Below are 17,314 nucleotides of genomic sequence, written 5' to 3'. Positions count from 1 at the left end.
AGCATACAGAGCACAATGAAATTCTTACTTGAAACCCCCCCCCCCCCCCCACAGACAGAACATAAGACAAGATACACACAAGACATAGAAGACAAAGACAAAGTGGTGTAGCAGCAATAATAATAATAAATAGTCTAAGTTGCATAGTTTGAGTGTGCATAATATACAGTGACAGTGCATAGTGTGGAGGAAGTTGCACAGTAAGGGATTTTACCACAATTACTGATTGTTGAATAGCCTGATGGCACTGGGGTAGAAACTGTTCCTGAGTCGAGTCGTGCGTGAGTGAATTGTCCTGAGTCTCTTGCCTGATGGCAGGAAAGTAAAAAGTGCCAATGCAGGGTGGCTGGGGTCTTTCAGGATGCTCTTGGTTTTCCTGAGACAGCGCGTGTTATAAATGTCCGTTATTGCAGGGAGTGGTGAGCCTGTGATCCTCTGAGCTGTTTTCACCACCCTCTGCAAAGCTTTCTTGTCTTGAGCAGTGCAGCTGCCATACCAGGACGCAACACTCCCTGTGAGGATGGACTCCACAGTGCACCTGTAGAAGCTGGTGAGGACATTGGTGGAAACCCTAGCCTTCTTTAGGCGTCTGAGGAAGTGAAGTCGTTGGTGGGCTTTTTTGGTGACCGCTGCTGTATGTTCTGAGGACTTGAGGTTGGCACTGAGGGTGACCCCAAGGAGCCTGAAGCTGCTGACCCTTTCCACGGCACCTCCTCCGATGTGGATAGGGGGATGAACTGCATCCTGCCTCCTAAAATCCAAAACCATCTCCTTGGTTTTGCTGATATTGAGAGAGAGGTTGTTCTCCTGGCACCACTCTGCCAAGAGTCTCACCTCCTCTCTGTAGGCCGTCTCGTCGTTGTTGCTGATCAGGCCCACAACGGTGGTATCATCAGCAAACTTGATGATAGAGAACGGCCGGCACTTTATCAGCAGGTACTCGAGGTCCGGAGTGCAGTTCCGTGCAATAATTTCCACGTTCGTGCACCACGAGTTGTTGACGAGGAAGCACACACCACCCCCTCGTTTCTTCCCCGACATCTTTGTCCGATCAGCCCGATGGATTGTGAACCCCTCCGGTTGGACTGCATGGTCTGGGATGCTCTCGGTCAGCCACGTCTCCGTGAAGCAGAGAACACAGCAGTTCCTCAGTTCTCTGTGGGATAGGAGTCTTCCTCTGAGGTCGTCCAATTTGTTGTCCAAGGACTGGACGTTTGCCAGGAAAACGCTTGGCATCGGTGGTTGTAGTCCGCGGCGTTTCAGTCTGACTTGCACCCCAGCCCTTCGGCCCGTCTCCGCTCGCGCGTCCTTCGTGTGCCTCCAGCTGGGTCGCGTCGGCCGATGTGCTCGCGGGTGAGTAGTGAAGTCACCTCAGGGTCTAAAACAGCAATTTTTCCATATTGCTCGCTAATATTTAAGAGTGTTTGTCTATCATACTGGATTAGACTACTCGCTGGCCGTAAAACTAGACATTACAAACAGGACAATATACGCAAATATACGCAAAACAGACAAATCTGCGAGGAGCGGCATTCAACACGTCACCACTCTACGGCGCCGAGTATCCATGCACTTAATTACTGCATCATAAATAATTTGTCTGACCAGACATTCTGTCTACAAAGAGTACGGCTTATAGATCAGCCAATGGTTTGAACCCCTTTAGAAGTCAAACAAAACAACACGGTTGGCAAAATAGAAGCAAGCCACTGATACAGATGAAAGGCTGTTGTAAAATGAGTTTGTAGGGGTGGTATACAGCCACTGGATGTGGTTAACCCCTCTGCACAATTCACAATTACAAAACGTTACATTTCTTCCAGAAAAGGAGGGATACTTTGTAAGGCTGGTGACGTAAGAGGTGAAGAATGCTTGACTTTCCTACCCTCTATCTAGTTTAACAGACTCTGTATAGTGTTTTCCCTAAAATGGTGATTATTACCAGATGTCCGCTTCTGCATCCCAGCCAATCAAGCAGTATTTACAAAGACAAGCCAGGCCACTAGAGAGGTCTGTGACCATGCGAAGATTTCAATACAAACTCACCCAAAAGAACCCCTTAGACAAATGTAAATTAATGAATAACAATATTTACACAGTATGGTAAACAGTAGTCTTTTGGGGGAATAGATATTTGAAAAGGATTTCAACCTCGTTTACTAAATTAATGTCTTAAATTCTGTCAACATAACATATCGACCGGCAGATTTTCCCTAAATTCAATGATCCGCCAGTCGTGTTTAGCGGGGATCGTTATTTATTGGGATTTTGCTACCATCTGCTGGTGAAAATATGCCTCATGAAAAGCTAATGTTATTTCATATCACATTACACTATAGCCGTTCGCTTTCGATAATCTGTCTCAATACTTTATATTTTATTATATATATATATATATATATACATATATAGATGTATCATTTTGATAGTTCAACATAATGTCTATTTTTGCTCGCACTTCTGTTAGAATTCGAAAGTCCTCCTATACACTAGGGGCCGCTCTAAAACAGACGTTATCACTGTTATGAAGTTTGAGCCTTGCGGAACCCCGTACACAAGTATGGATGGTGACCATAAAGTTTCACGGAGGAGGTTTGAATCTTATGAAGGAAATCATGGGGTCACGGATAACACGGGTGTTTAGAAATTTTAACTTGGAAAACCGAGTTCACAAAGAAATTGGTAAAGTCAAACCCTTAGCTGCCCCACGACATTCTTCTTTACAAAATAATGAAAGTAAGTTCACGTTATATATATCACATCCTTGTAGCTTAGCTTATGGCTTCACCTTTAAAAATGTCATGTGATTTCGAATGAGTTTTTTTTTTATTGGCAGGCTTGGTTATTATTTATCGAAGTAGTGTTAGTAACATAACTACTGTCTGGTAGCTTTTGGAGGGCGCTCGGTTGCTGCAGTGGCGCTACTGTGTCGCTCGCTTTGACATTCGTGGTAAGACATAAAGCAGCATATTTTTGTATGTATGTTTATACTATAACCTGTAATGGCAGCGTTGTCAACTCTCATGCACGCGCTTTCTGACTAACGGTCACGCAAGCAATCTTATGGCAAATCTGTATTATTCCATTATAAACCTAAAATTAGCTACATCAAAAGCGCCGGGCAGTTTGCAAACCCTACAGACTATTTACAAGGTAATAAAACTCTTACATACATGTGAATGTGTGTCCAGACTTGTTTCGAGTTGAAAATCTCACGCCAGCCAGCTGACCAAAATTGGCAGCAGTGGAAATAGGTAAACTTCCCCCTCTTCGCCGTTGACATAATTTAACCGATTGTCGTTCACTTTTCAGCATCAGAGTTAAGCGAATCTATCCACAAGAAAAACGACCCCTTACTGACCTTGCTGAAGTCTGTGTATGTGGAGTCCAGGGAGCCACCAGCACAGGTAGGCTGAAGAGTCAAAACAGAGTCAAGAGTCAAAACGTCAAAGTCAAACGTATGTGTGGAGTGGTGTGGCATATTTGATGCAATTTAAGTGAAGTGAAAAGTTGTTGTTGTTGACACACCATGGCTCATAACAATGAAATGTGTCCCCTGCATTTAACCCATATGTGACATAGTAGGGGGCAGCTAATTCAGCACCCGGGGAGCAGTATCTTGCTCAGGGCACCTCAGGTCGTACATTGGCTGGTTGGGGATTTGAACTGGCAAGCTTTTAATTACAAAGGTGCTTCCCTAACCATTAGACCACCACCGCTCCATCATGCCTTGAATGGAATTTGTCAGATTTATATAGTCTTATTTATTCTTTATAATTTAACTAAAACATGGGCTTCTATTGATAATACAGACAGGGTGTCATTGTCATTTAGCTGTAAGGTAAATATTAAACTAGCCACCACATAAGGTTGAATATTCCATACCGTTACTCCTTCTTGTACAGCTGAAGATGGCACGCGATGGTAAAAACTCACCCAGATATTAAGTCGGTTATTCATGTGCTTGGTATTTAGTTATTTAAATGTTTAGCAGGATGCACGGGTTGCTAATATGGTGAAACGAAGCAAAAATGTGTGACGTTGCTGACTCTCCAGCCTCTGCTATGAATTTCTCCAGGACTTGCAGCCCAAAAGAATGGAAGCGGAGGTACGCAGGCCGCTGAAGTTCAGCCTGCCTGGAAACCCCTACGGCTTCATGGCTGACATCAGAGATGTCCCAAAAGGCAAGCTGTCCATCGTGGAAGCCCTGCATGTACTCAACCAGCACAAAAACTCTCCCAAAACCTGGACGCCAGAGAATTTAGCACAAGAGTACTCTTTAGACTTAAAGGATACCAAGGGACTTTTAGAATTTTTTGTTCCATTTGATATTAAAATTATACCTCCCAAGTCGGAGGGCATGAAGCAGATAAAAGAAAGCTAGCAACATTACCTTGAGAGATTCCTGATTTTCACACTACCCTACATTTTTTTTCCGTATTTAAGTTTGTGTTACTTTTTCTGTATATTGCCACCTTTGATTCCTTTACAGTACTTGTGAGGAAGAATATTGAAATTTGTGTCTGGGTGGAAATTACAGTATGACTGAAATACTATCTTTGAAGGTATGCTGTCCCGTGATGGATATGTGTTTGGGCGATGGATGGATGTCTGACTTTATTTGAATAAATTATATGTAAATTACATTTATCACGGTTACTTCAGTGATCACAATGTGTGTAATGTCACTTATTTTGAGAAAAAAAACAGCTCAATATATTTAGTTTAATACTAAACAATTAAATAAAGGTTATTTTAACTGAGGTAGCACAGTGGATTGCTCTGTAGCTTCCAGTGAGAAGACCTTGCTTGTTCTCCTTATGTTGAGTGGGTTTCCTTCAGGTCCTCCAATTTTGTCCTATAATTCAGCAATGTGCAGTTCGGGCTGTCATATCGATAAATTTCCCAGTGTGGCTCAAGGGTCACTATGTATTCTGGTGGATGTTTTGATCAAAATGCAGTTCCTACCATGGATGTGGTCTTTACAAACACAGCCTACGTAGATTTTCCTCTCAAAGCATTTTGCCAGGGACAGGCTGATGACCTGGGTGTGGTTGCATATGTAGATAAGCTCATATACAGTATATATTCTGGTATGGACTGGCACCCCATCCAAAGTGTTTGACACCCCCACTTGACCCTGAACTGGTTGAAACTATTTATTTAGAAGAAGCTTTTATCAACAACGACAATCATATATGAGAAAGCGGGGTCATTCAATCCCCGGAAAAATTTAAGGGCCTTTCTCGGGGGCCCAGCGGTGACTTCGACTGATGCTGACGTACTACAGGGGATGTTATGTGCACAGGAGAGACATACAGGCTCCTCTAGTCTTTCTTCCGTAATCTGGAATCACATAGAAACATACTGCTATACTTTAAATTAAGGGCACATATGCTTTAATGTACACATCATCTTACATAACTTCTGTAATTGACTTCAAACTTCATGTACGTTCTGCGATAAGCCTTCAATCTGTAATATGACAATAAAATTCATTATAAATTATTATCGTTAGTATGGACCAGACACATAAAAACATGATGTACGGAGATTGCAAACATCAATTTTGCCGATTATCATCAATATTTAATTTAGCAGGTTTATAAAATCTGAACTTAGCCAGGTAGTTCAGGACAAACTGGCACTAAATTCTCCTGCTTGCCTCTCCAGTAATGCCAGCAAATTCATTTCTGTTAGGGAACGAAACGTTCAGAGTCGAATCGGCCTATTTTTATCTCCCGGACAATTTGAAGAGACGCATATCTTGATACCACTTTAACTAGTGAGCCTTGCCATTCGCAGCATTACACGTGTGTCGGCAACTTCCACAACCAAACATGGCAGGGGGGACGAATCTGTTTGCTTTTAATCTGCGTGCTAATCGAATCCAGCGTTTCGACGTGATCGACGGCGAATCTGATTGGATGACGCGCCTGTCTGTCAACGAAGAGCCTGACCGTGATTGTTGTATTGTTCCTCCCACCCCCAGCCATGGAGCGATCGCGTTCCTTCCTACGAATCTCATCTTTCGCTTCCGAAGTATTGTGAGATATATTCTGTTTAGAAGCGGAGCTTTTCAGTCAAAATACAGCCAAATGCATCGCAGTCTGTATATCTACTCTTCATCCAAATATGGCGTTTGATTAAACTTTTTTTTTAAATTGCAAATCAAAAAAGATGCTAGTGAGAAAAGTAGAAAAGGAGGCACCAGAGATTACCGTCACGTTTGATTTTAAACGTGTGGAAATTGACTCTCTAAATATTTTAGGACGGTAGCTCTGGAGATGCATGCAATGCAGTCACAATGCATTCTGCATTAATAACATGAGAATCCATGCTGCAAAAGCTTCACAAACAAGGAAAAGCACATCAGGTACGTTAGATAATAGTATCCAGCAGCTGCGGTACAGGAACATGAAACACCGTGTGTGGATTCCGCTTCCCAGTGTTTTAGCTGATAGACCGGTTGTCTACTAACCGCCGCCTTCCAGGTAAGGCAGAAGAAAATAAAGGTAATCCCATTTCAGATTTATCACTGTTGTCTGGATATCACATGGTACTTAGAATATTCTTGCAGGTTATAATTATTTGACGTGTTTTTTGTACGCCGGCTTTGATGGCAGTGTACGGTGACACGCTTGTCTTTATCATTTAGGGAAAGTAATGCAATGGAATCATTATTTATTAATCACTGGAGGATATTTTTTTGTATCGGGGGTTGTGTAGACTATTAAAGCAGGCATGGACGGGGTAGATCAGAGGTTACTCTACGTGCTCAGCCAGCACCATGTACAGTTGTATTTAGAAATATTTTAATCAATGGATAGCACAATGTACTTTCATCGTTAATGTTATATGTACATTTTTTTTGAGACCTGACATTTTCATTTAAAATACTTCCATATTTTTCTTTCATCTCTATGTAATATTTTACACCAAAATTATATAATCTGCAAACCTCGAATCTCCCCCGGACTCGTTTAAATGGTTTAAAATATATTTCCGACAGCAACAGTTTTTATGAAAAAATATAACGTGTGTTTTATTGCGTGGGAACTTTATAAACGTAAGTCCAATTTGTCAGGGTGTATTGGGTCAGGTAGACAATGGCCACCCGTCGGTTTGCATTCGCATTGATAATTTAGGGTTTGCTTAATTCACATATCGTATATTATGTGAGGAAAAAGAAAGAAGGAAATGTCCCTGTTATTGTCAGTTTTTTGGACTTAATTAAAAAGACTGTGCTGGATACCGTAACATCCATTCTGAATTGTAACACAGATTGTAACGAGATAAATCACTGCAGAGACGATTAATAACGGCGCCCCCCCAATCCCAAAGAACAGGATGGGCTTGCAGACACAGCAGCTAATAAGCAGTCAGTCTGTACTTTAAAGTGTAGTCTAATGGGTGGCAGCATTTAGTCTGTTGTTAGATATTTCCTTTGATCAGAGGATAATAATGAGGTGGCTGTTTTAAATTATTAGTTGCCTGAAAAGGCTCTAATCATAGAAACGGTATGATTTTTTTGTAAACCCCTTCCTCTAAGAGCAGGCCTGGGAAATCCGGACTAGAGATGATTTTATCACGAGGCGATTTGATCCTAGTTGTCTAAACATATGACTCATAGGGTTCCTGTGCTCACAATTCCACTGCTTTGCTTCTCGATGGCACAAAATTGCATATGGTTGTCTGGTTTGACAATCGCTGTGATGCGAAGAGCTTTCGTGCACTTCAATCAGGCTAGACCCTCTATGTAAGGGAGCTAAATCAGCCACGAAATAACAATATTCATACAAACTGCAAGCCAATTACAAAAATATTTCTAATTATAGTCTGCCTTTGCCAAAGTACTTGATAGATATTACAGCTCTGAATCCGGGGTTTAAAATACAAATGCTCTAATTTAGAAAGGATGACTGAGGTGTAGAGATGAGACGGTGACAGGCTCCCAGGTGTGGCAACCCGTGCCAAAGACTCGCACTTTGGTAGCTGTGCAGATTCAGTGTCTGCCAAGATGTTTAAAGCAGACCTTATGTGATTCATCACATGTTTGCCCGTTGCCTTGTTGCCATGGCGATCTGGAGACTCAAGGCAAATATAGATCAGTAAGTAAATAAATATGTAGTGATTAAGAATCAGTGGTATGACTGGTAATTGTGGCATCTGAATGCTCATTGCCCAGGATACATGTATAGGTTCCAGGCCTGAATTGACAGCGAAAAGGCAGTTTGCTTCAAAGTGTAAAAGACAGACTGATTTAAAAATGGTGGTAGTCTACAAAGGCCTAAACTTTAGAGTTTTGTTTTGTTTTGTATACATCAGCATGGGTTTAATGTTTTAAACCCTGACGCCTGTTAGAGTGGCTCAGCCACCTGTACTGGTGAGTATACGTAACAAAGTCGATCGTGATAGTGCCTGAATGATAGTGAACGCCTCGTGCATTTCTGGATGTCAAAACTGCCATTACAGGCATCTTTGTAAGCTTATAAATGGACAGTTTGCAAGTTGTTTGCTATTTTTTTTTTTTTTTTTTTACTGTTGAGTTACGGCATAATTTGGAGGCGCCATGAATAGCTTGCTGGTTAAATGTTCTGGTTGTTGCAGCGCATCAGCAGTATCAGGACGGTTATATATCTTATTTTAGGTTCTTTTGCTCTTGGTCTCACTGACAGCCTTACAAACTCTTGACATTCCCTCATCCAGTGTCATCAGGTTGCCCCTGAGATGCTCTTCCAGCAGTCATGTGGGGACTTGCCCTTCACTGTCTGGTCCAGCTCATCCCAGCCCGTCTCTGTTTGGTGTAGATGGACTAACAGCGGTGGGCGTGTCATCTGCTGCAGAACTCGATCATTCCGCTTCTTTTGCTGCTGCTCCACTGGCACAAAGATCTGAGCTGTACCACAGACTGGTTGTTTTTTTATTGTAAATATGTGAGCCGTTGCCCAGCTGTACCCATGGCGACGTGGCCCTGCTGCTAGCAGGAATGAAAGCGTGACCAATCCGAACGGGTTGCATCACCACCATGTGATTGGTCAAGACCCAGGGAGACACTGGTGTTCTGCACATGGATAATCTGAAGGGAAAACGGGCAAATTCTAAATATTATTCATTATTGGTAGTATCGCACATGCATTCCTGATAACTTGAAACTTGAAAATGTCCAACCACCTGCTTAAAAAGTACTATAGAACAGCTGAACAAAATAGATTCGTAAAGCGAATTTACACAAGAGAATGCTAATTCCACTGGCGTTTGAGGCTAACATAAGATGGTGATCCTCACAGATGTGCTAGAAAATTAGCACAAAGTGAATCACTGTGTGTCCCGTGTGAACAGGTTTTACATCACTGTCACTCCTCAAACCCTTTACAGAGCCAATCCTTCTGCAGTGGAAAACCGAAGTCAGCTGGAACTGCGCAGTAACTAGTCTCTCTTCGCGGTACGGCTCGGTTCCTGTATGCCGGTGGAAAAGCGCAATTTGTAAACAACTCTTACACAGCCTGATGGTTTGTTTTTCGTTGTTGTCCTGATGAAAACGAAGTTTTGACTGGTGCTGCAACTAGAAGAACACTGATCATATCAAAAAATCTCAGCCTTGTGACTTCGTGCTGAATCAGAGTAGTGTATAGCTGCTCCACCAGGAGTTATCTGGGTGGAGTTTGTACATAGAGTGTCATACATGTAGGCATTAAGGGCATGATTGACACATAATGAAGCCATCGATGGAAATTCTGTTCTTCGGGGCCTCAGTTAGGACAGTAGTATCACCAGATCTCCAAGAGTTAGCTCTCAGGTGTGTAATGGGAGTATTAAATTGGTCAATAAAAGTGACTGTGACCGGTTTGGGTGTAATTTTCCATGGAAATTTTAAAAAGGATGGCAGTAATATTGCAAGTTGAAGTATTAGTCTACATTTCTGCCAACTACTAACTTAAACATTTGTTTTCATAAGTGCCTGTCCCGTGATCAGTTTCTCGTCACAGCAGACTGTTGTCATGGAGTATGCTGTGGTTGTGTTTTCCATAAGCTTGGGTAACCTTTACGGATGTGTGTTACTGGAAGCAGGAGGGATACAGTTGATATCATGTAATCAGGAAGTTAATAAACCGTGAGGTGAACAAAGTCTCCCCCAGATGTCTGCTTATGGCAGGATGCGGGGGGGGGGGGATCTTTTGCAATCTGTAGTGTATTTAAAAAAAAATTTTGATAATAGATTTAAAATTGATGGTAAAATACCGAACTGGGTTACTACAGGAGGTCCATGGTTTAATTTATCATTCAGGTATAAGCATTGTGAATGTGAGCGTTCCTTTCTCTGTACGGCCTAATTGTGACCAGCAGAATACCTGCATGCAGGTACCTGATGTAGGTGACATGGTGGCTCTAAGGGGCAGACCGTCTCCAGGTTTGGGTCTCTAAACGCCGCCTTCGCTCTGCGTCTGTGCGGGTGGCATGTTCTCCTGGGGCTCTCACGGGTTCCCTCTGGGTTCTCCCGTTTTCTCCTGCAGTCCAAAGACGGGCTGATTGGGATCCCTGAACTGCCAGTAGTTTATTATTCTGTGGGTGCCCCGTGATGGACTGGTACCCAGTCCAGGGCGAACCCCTGCCCTGTACAAACTGTACAGCCCTGTCTGTCACCAGACCAGGGTAAGTGGTTAGAAAATGGATGGATGCATTTGTTTTAATTTGCCAAAACCTTATTATTGTTCTTATTATAGACTGGAATCTTACTTAAAATACGAAATATTAAATATTCGAGAGTAACATAAGGCAATGAAAAGTTGTAATTACTTTATAAACTAGGCGCTAGTTATTAACTGAAGACTGGGACACGGCATTAACTAATTTTGACACTTGAAAAATGGAACGGAGGTGTTCTATTTTAAGGCACGTGTTCTTAATTTCAGGTTTCGGTTCAGAGAAATGGGTCGTGCTGCACTTTAAGCCTATTTCAGGTTTTTTTTTAGTTTCATTGCTTTATTAATTCAGCCCATCCATCTTCCAGTCAGTTATCTGGTCTGGCGGTCTTCATTATCGCCGTTATGAGAATGTCAGTTTCAGCTCTCCTGAGGGAACCTCACGATCTTCCGATAACTTGAAATATTGTCTCAGAATAGGAAGCATTCACAGGCTTATTTATTTAGCTGGTAACTATGAATTACTTCAGAGATTTGATGTATTATGCTTGATTAGCTAGTTTGTGGATCCTGATTTATTATATAGTTCTTATTTTCTAGCACACTCTGCCACGTGTGGTTGTGTTGTGATGGTCAAGAAGAGCAGTTCAAGGGCCCAACCGGATATTAGGGTTAGTGTTTGGGTTGATCCTGTTTCCAGGTTCTAAACCTGCTCGCCATTGATAGTGTTACTGCCTGCTTCCAAAGTGCCAGGTTTGTTATGAAACCCGACTTTTAGGAGCGATATTGTCTTCATCTTCAAACTGCTTGGATACTTTAGTTTTTTTCATTACCAGCCTTGACAGACACCTAAAGACACTGGAGCGAACTGGCAGGTTGCACTTTCCACTGGGGGAGATGTTGTCCCTCTGGCCGGCGCCGGTCTTTGTGTAGACCTGCTAATGGAGCTCACTTATTTACAGCATTCCATTGACGCGCTCATTCCTAAGTGGGCATCTGGCTGTCTGTGAGAATATCGAATGAATCTGATTAGCTACAGGATTGATCATTTCCTGATGTGTTTTACTGATGAATTAACCTGTAGCGTTCAGTTAGCCGGCATTCAGGAACAGCGTATGAGTATCTTTGTGAAGGGCTCAGGGTCAGGCGGGGAAGGACTGCGTCGTACTGCCGTGGGAGAGAGAAGGTAGGCATTTAGCGACTTGTAAAAATAAAAGAGGGATGCGGAGGAAGATGCCTGGGCTGAAATGTCTGCAGTGCTCTCCTTCTTTCCCCATGTCCTTCATTTTGTTTTTCGTTTAGTCACTGAAGCATCCCTAACATGGCCTGTTTGTGTCTGCGATTGCTCATGGCGCTGTACAGGACTGACGGCGTGACGATGAATGGATACATAGTTTGACTGATTAATAGAATCACAAGACCCTGTTACAGTTCTGTTGTGATCAGACACACACTGGCCCTTTGCACATAAGATTTGCCATCTTGCTTTACTGGGTAAGCGTTTGGGTCTGGGATGCTAATGGTTTATTTAGCTGCTTGATTGATGACTAAAAACCTGGAGTGTCTTATTTTACCAGTCGAGACAGCTAATTGTTTTCATAGGTTCAGATTCAGTACCGTTCCAAAGCAGGGCCTTCCTGTGCCGTAAACAAATGTCCTACTGGTGCCAGAGCAGGATCCTTCATGGCTTAGCCAGCGCCCCTAGATGTGCTCCTTTTCAGAGTTTAGGCGCTCTGTGTTTTAATCACTAATATAATACCGCTTGGATTTTTCAAACTGGAAATTTATTTTAATAATAATAGATACTTTATTGATCCCCGTGGGCAAATCATCTTTACGCCTCAACTTGCTCTTTGTAGAGTAAGCTGTCTGCGAAGGGCAGCCACCTGTTGGGGCTCCCAGGGAGCTGGGGGTTAAGGGCCTTGCTCAAGTAGCGGCAGACGTGCTGAGGCTGGGTTTGAACCGGCGACCTTCTGATTACAGGCACACAGGCTTAGCCCACTGAGCCACACGCTGCCCGCAGATGCCAAACCCAGATTTTGGTGTTTGAATTTCTTAGAACTTTACTCATGTTTAATTTTGAGCTATCGAGGGTCTTTATTAGATAAAGAAATATTCGTTCTTGGTAAATTTATATCTATCATGTACTGGCTTTTAGTAGTTTTAGTGTTTTCTAACCTCTTTGAAAATCGTTTACTTGCTCCACAGGCCAGGGTTGCTGAAAGGTCGATGGTTCATACCCTTTTGTCAGTACAATGATGTCACCGTTGGGCCCTTGAGCAAAGCCCTTAACCCCAGGGATTGGCTGACCTGCTTCCTCAACTGTCTGTCGCTTGCCTGTGAAATTAATGTATTTCAATACGCTGTTTTGACTCACCTGCCTGAGTCACCGAGGTACGGAATGAACCGCATACGTGTACGTAAGGGCTGCCGCAGCTGGTAAGTTCTCAGGATAAACCTTAATAGCCTGTAGGCCTTATGGTGAGAGAACCATTAGGGGAAAAGTCTACCTTAAAGTCAAAGCATAATTTATGTGGGGGAGAGAACCATTTTTCCTTTCCGGGCCAGCCTGGTAGCAAACACCACAGTAAGAGCTCCAAGAGCATAATTAATTTATGTATCTAGAATAAGTAGAGATTAATGGTGCCTGGTGGTCCCCACAAAGAGGTAGGAAGGTGGCTTTCCTCTTATTTCCTTACATGTGAGAGGTGAAAATGTATACAGTTGCCGTGCAGTCTTTGCAAACGAAAGCAGGGTTTAAAATAACCGTATCTAATGTTTACAGAAGCGATAAGCTTTTTGCTGCGGCTCGAAGCCGCCCCCAGAGGAGCATTCGCTTAGCGTCTGCCAAAAGCTCCCTCAGCCCAGCGTGAGGCGCACGTCCATCCAGAGCCCCCCGCCGAAAACAGCCCGTCCGATTGTCACGCCAGAGAGGCCGGGCTGACACTGCTGCCCGGGTCTCCCGCACTGCGGAGGGTGCAGTGCGCAGTGCGTTTTATATTTTAATCTTTAGCACCATTGTTTGTGTGTGTGTTTGTCAGAGGAAGAGGATAACACCACTTTTTGTTTTTTAAATTCTGTTTTATCATCCTTATTTATGGGAACGGTCAGCTTAGCTTTGGCGGATATTCTAACGACGTGGAGATGCACTGTGACTGAAATGGCCGACGTCTGTAGAGATCTGAAGTGATATAAGGTCCCGTATTAATTTCCAGGGGGGTGATGGTGTCACTGTCCATCTCATGGTGGATGTTGAAGATGGTTCACCCATGACGGCTTGGCTTTCTGTGGCACACTTGCATGATCGATGGGACATGGAGTCTGTGCATGTTTTCCTTTCAGGTGACATCATGGTCAACCTTTTTTAGATCTATGTTTTTTCCTATATTCTGTTCAACACTCCCTCATCATACACCATAACCTTATAGACTTGTGGTTCTGCACTTGACTGTGACACACTTTAAAAGCATGACCACATATTCCATGAAATGTGAATATATTTTTGGATTCTCTACTGTGATAATTGCATCAGCTGGGTGTGTCAACTTTGTCTTTGGTGTTCAGCTCAGAATTTTGGCATTTTAAGTTTTTTGATTGCATTTACAGATCTTTGTGGGGACCCGAAATGTCCCCACAATGTCAAAGAATCAGGTTTTTTGTGAGGGACAAAATGAAGTGCTTTTTCCTCTGGCACTCACAGACCTGAACGATCTGCATCGTCAGTGAATGCAATAAACAACCACTACTAACTTCTTTCTAGGCACAGAATTCTGCAAATGGATGGTAATCTAATTGTCTAAGTGTTCAGTGGAATTCAATAGTTCCAGAGTAATTAGATCACAGATTCAGATAATACCTTTTAACAGATGGCTATTTGGTTTACTATTGGATAAAATAGAAATTTTAAGGCACTCGATGTGCATAATTAGATAAACTAGGATCTCATACACTTACCTTAAATATTGCATTTATTTAATATTGTGTATTGTGCATGTGTGTGTACAGTATACATAATATTTATGTTGGACAACTGTTTGTGATTTGGAGTAATCATGTCCTTAAACTGACTATAATGGAATTATGCTGTAGTAGCCTCTGACCAGAATGTGTTTAATTAACGTTTGCTGCCAATTTCATGATTCCTTACTTCCTTATTCGTGAATCCTTAGCAGTGCTCATGTCACAGCGTCCATAGAAACGTCCCCTGCCTGCCCTCCGGTAAGCGGCTTCACTGAAACGCGCGCGGAGTGACGGGAGCATTCAGGTGGAAGTTAGACGTATCAGAGGATGCGAGAAAGCCAGCGTGGAGGGGCTGTACCTGTGCGGCAGGAGGAGGTCGTCCCCTCAGTGTGACTTCACTTGTTGTTCTCGCTCTCTTCCTCCAAGGGCCCCCATAGACCTGCGGAGATGAGCAGAGTTGGGTACAGAGGAGGGTCCCGGCAGAAGGCGTCGTGCTGGAGGAGAGCACGTCAGTGAGGATGCTACAGGTGGTGTCTGGAGGCTTCGGGGAACGATGGTTCACTCAGCTAACGAGCCCGTTGTGGATGCAGGGGAAGCCAACGGTACCTCCATCCCCGGGGGAGTCGGACCTCTGAACCTGTCCCGGCTCTACCTGAGCGTGCAACGAAACGTGGCGGACATGTCGACGGAGAACGCTTCCTCTGTTTTCATAGCGACCACGGGCAGGGCGGCCATCAGTCCCCTAGACAGTGCGGGGGGCTTCAGCCTGCCCCTTCAGGTGTTCTTTTTAATCGTCATCATCTCCATACTGCTGGTCGCCTTCCTTGGAAACGCGGTGGTCTGCCTGATGGTCTACCAGCGCTCAGCCATGCGCTCGGCCATCAACATCCTGCTAGCTAGCCTGGCCTTTGCGGATATGATGCTGGCCATCCTCAACATGCCTTTTGCCCTCGTCACCGTGGTAACCGCCAGCTGGATCTTCGGGGACGTCTTCTGTCGGGTCTCGGCCATGTTCTTCTGGCTCTTCGTCATCGAGGGGGTGGCTATCCTGCTTATAATAAGCATCGACCGGTTCCTCATCATTGTCCAAAAACAAGACAAGCTGAGTCCTTACAGGGCTAAAGTACTGATAGGTATCTCATGGAGTGTCTCCTCCTGCTTCTCCTTCCCGTTGGCCGTGGGGGAGCCGTTCCTGCAGATCCCATCCCGAGCGCCGCAGTGCGTATTTGGCTATACTACTGAGCCGGGCTACCAAGCCTATGTGGTCATCATCGTGCTGGTATTCTTCATCGTCCCCTTTTTGGTTATGCTGTGCTCCTTCTTGGGCATTCTGAACACCATCCGCCACAACGCCATCCGTATCCACAGCCACCCGGACAGCATCTGCCTCAGCCAGGCCAGCAAACTGGGCCTCATGAGCCTGCAGAGGCCTTTCCAGATGAACATAGACATGAGCTTCAAGACGCGTGCCTTCGCCACTATCCTCATCCTCTTCTCCGTCTTCACCGTGTGCTTGGCGCCCTTCGCTACGTACAGCCTGGTCTCCACCTTCAGCCAGACCTTCTACTACAGGCCCAACTTCTTTGAAATCAGCACCTGGCTCCTCTGGTTGTGTTACCTCAAGTCCGCATTGAACCCTCTTGTTTACTACTGGCGTATCAAGAAGTTCCGGGACGCCTGCTTGGACTTGATGCCCAAGTACTTTAAGTTCCTGCCCCAGTTGCCAGGGCACACAAAGCGCCGCATTCGTCCCAGCGCCATCTACGTGTGTGGGGAACATCGCTCTGTGGTGTGATGCCCGAACGGGAGAGCTGTCCCTGGCACTGGTACATCTAGGTGTCACACCCACCTTGGTAAACATCTGAGGGACCAGCGGATGAACTGCTGTTGTGCATAAGGACGCCTTGGATCGTATAAGTCTGGTTTACAGAACGTGTAAATTAACTACTTGTATGGACGTTTCAGATGTTCGCAACGGAGTTGTCACTGGTTTCAATGCTTATTTCTCTCTTGAGCGTCCGTGCCTACGACTTTAGTCTATGCCAATCTGAATGCTGCTACCTGTGGTGACCATGTGCAATTTCAGTGTACTGTATTTTAACTTGAATGTAATAAAAATACGTTTGTTACATTATCACTGCCTTTGCCTGTTGGAAATGCAGAAATTCATGAACGCTTGTCGACTGCATTATGTTCTTTGATATAGTCGAAATCAAATGGGGATTCTGAAGCGGGGGAGATGCAGAAGATTAGATTATCACTAAATAACAGTAAACAAGGCAGAGGTGTGTGTCATTACGGCTTGCCTGAATGTGGGCCACCTACGCAGCCTCTGGCTCTCTCCCGCCCCCCCCTCTTCGGTTTGTTAAAGGACGCTGAAGGCCATTCAGCAGACTGTTTGTTTTCGTTACAGACTGTTCCATTTGTGCCGTTCGCTTAATACATGTGAAGTTAAGTTGCCATTATTGTGCGGGAAGAACTGATCTGGTCATGTCGTCAAAGAAACTGAAGGCTTTCAGGAACGAACAATACTGCTTTTCAGATACCATTGTTTGCTCGCTTCTGTTTCCTTTCAGGATCTGTCATTTCAAACCCCCCCCCCCCGGCTACCCCTATTCAGTTTGCCTATGAATTTGAGGATAAATCACTCCTATACCCAACAGGCTGCCTGGGTTTCTGTCACAGCCTGTGTGTCCACCTGACACCTATGT

At 44.1% G+C, this 17,314-nt stretch overlaps 3 protein-coding genes across 5 annotated transcripts; 2 read left to right on the top strand and 1 right to left on the bottom strand.

Annotated features, from left to right (window-relative positions):
• Positions 1-53: 53 nt before the first annotated feature.
• On the bottom strand, positions 54-3,312 carry LOC140580890 (uncharacterized). The gene is made up of 2 exons (XM_072702591.1): positions 3,174-3,312; positions 54-1,378 (listed from the first exon to the last, which is right to left on the bottom strand). Exon 2 carries the CDS (start codon positions 1,234-1,236, stop codon positions 220-222), a length of 1,017 nt encoding a protein of 338 aa, XP_072558692.1. The 5' UTR covers positions 1,237-1,378; positions 3,174-3,312; the 3' UTR covers positions 54-219.
• ndufaf4 (NADH:ubiquinone oxidoreductase complex assembly factor 4) lies at positions 2,533-4,763 on the top strand. Its single transcript, XM_023810213.2, has 3 exons — positions 2,533-2,736; positions 3,313-3,407; positions 4,079-4,763. Exons 1-3 carry the CDS (start codon positions 2,565-2,567, stop codon positions 4,382-4,384), a joined length of 573 nt encoding a protein of 190 aa, XP_023665981.2. The 5' UTR covers positions 2,533-2,564; the 3' UTR covers positions 4,385-4,763.
• Positions 4,764-5,854: 1,091 nt separating this feature from the next.
• gpr63 (G protein-coupled receptor 63) lies at positions 5,855-16,737 on the top strand. 3 transcript variants are annotated; one of them, XM_023810208.2, is made up of 2 exons: positions 5,855-6,376; positions 15,030-16,737. In XM_023810208.2, the coding sequence occupies exon 2, from the start codon at positions 15,157-15,159 to the stop codon at positions 16,396-16,398; it is 1,242 nt and encodes a 413-aa protein (XP_023665976.2). In that variant the 5' UTR covers positions 5,855-6,376; positions 15,030-15,156; the 3' UTR covers positions 16,399-16,737. The 3 variants fall into 3 exon arrangements, with proteins under 3 accessions (XP_023665976.2, XP_023665975.2, XP_023665974.2); XM_023810207.2 differs by having other exon boundaries at positions 5,855-6,494; XM_023810206.2 differs by having other exon boundaries at positions 5,855-6,515.
• Positions 16,738-17,314: the final 577 nt, after the last annotated feature.

The sequence above is a fragment of the Paramormyrops kingsleyae genome, chromosome 19 (genome assembly GCF_048594095.1).
Source record: "Paramormyrops kingsleyae isolate MSU_618 chromosome 19, PKINGS_0.4, whole genome shotgun sequence".
NCBI classification, from domain to species: domain Eukaryota; kingdom Metazoa; phylum Chordata; class Actinopteri; order Osteoglossiformes; family Mormyridae; genus Paramormyrops; species Paramormyrops kingsleyae.
Note: the sequence above shows the minus strand (reverse complement) of the source record. Positions and strands in the feature narration are given on the sequence as shown.

Bases quoted from the DNA above. Each gene is read 5' to 3' on its own strand.
- LOC140580890 (XM_072702591.1), bottom strand. From the start codon at position 1,236: ATGCCAAGCGTTTTCCTGGCAAACGTCCAGTCCTTGGACAACAAATTG.
- ndufaf4 (XM_023810213.2), top strand. From the start codon at position 2,565: ATGGTGACCATAAAGTTTCACGGAGGAGGTTTGAATCTTATGAAGGAA. The intron at 2,737-3,312 runs GTAAGTTCACGT...TTCACTTTTCAG, and splicing joins TTCTTTACAAAATAATGAAA to CATCAGAGTTAAGCGAATCT. The intron at 3,408-4,078 runs GTAGGCTGAAGA...GAATTTCTCCAG, and splicing joins CCAGGGAGCCACCAGCACAG to GACTTGCAGCCCAAAAGAAT.
- gpr63 (XM_023810208.2), top strand. From the start codon at position 15,157: ATGGTTCACTCAGCTAACGAGCCCGTTGTGGATGCAGGGGAAGCCAAC.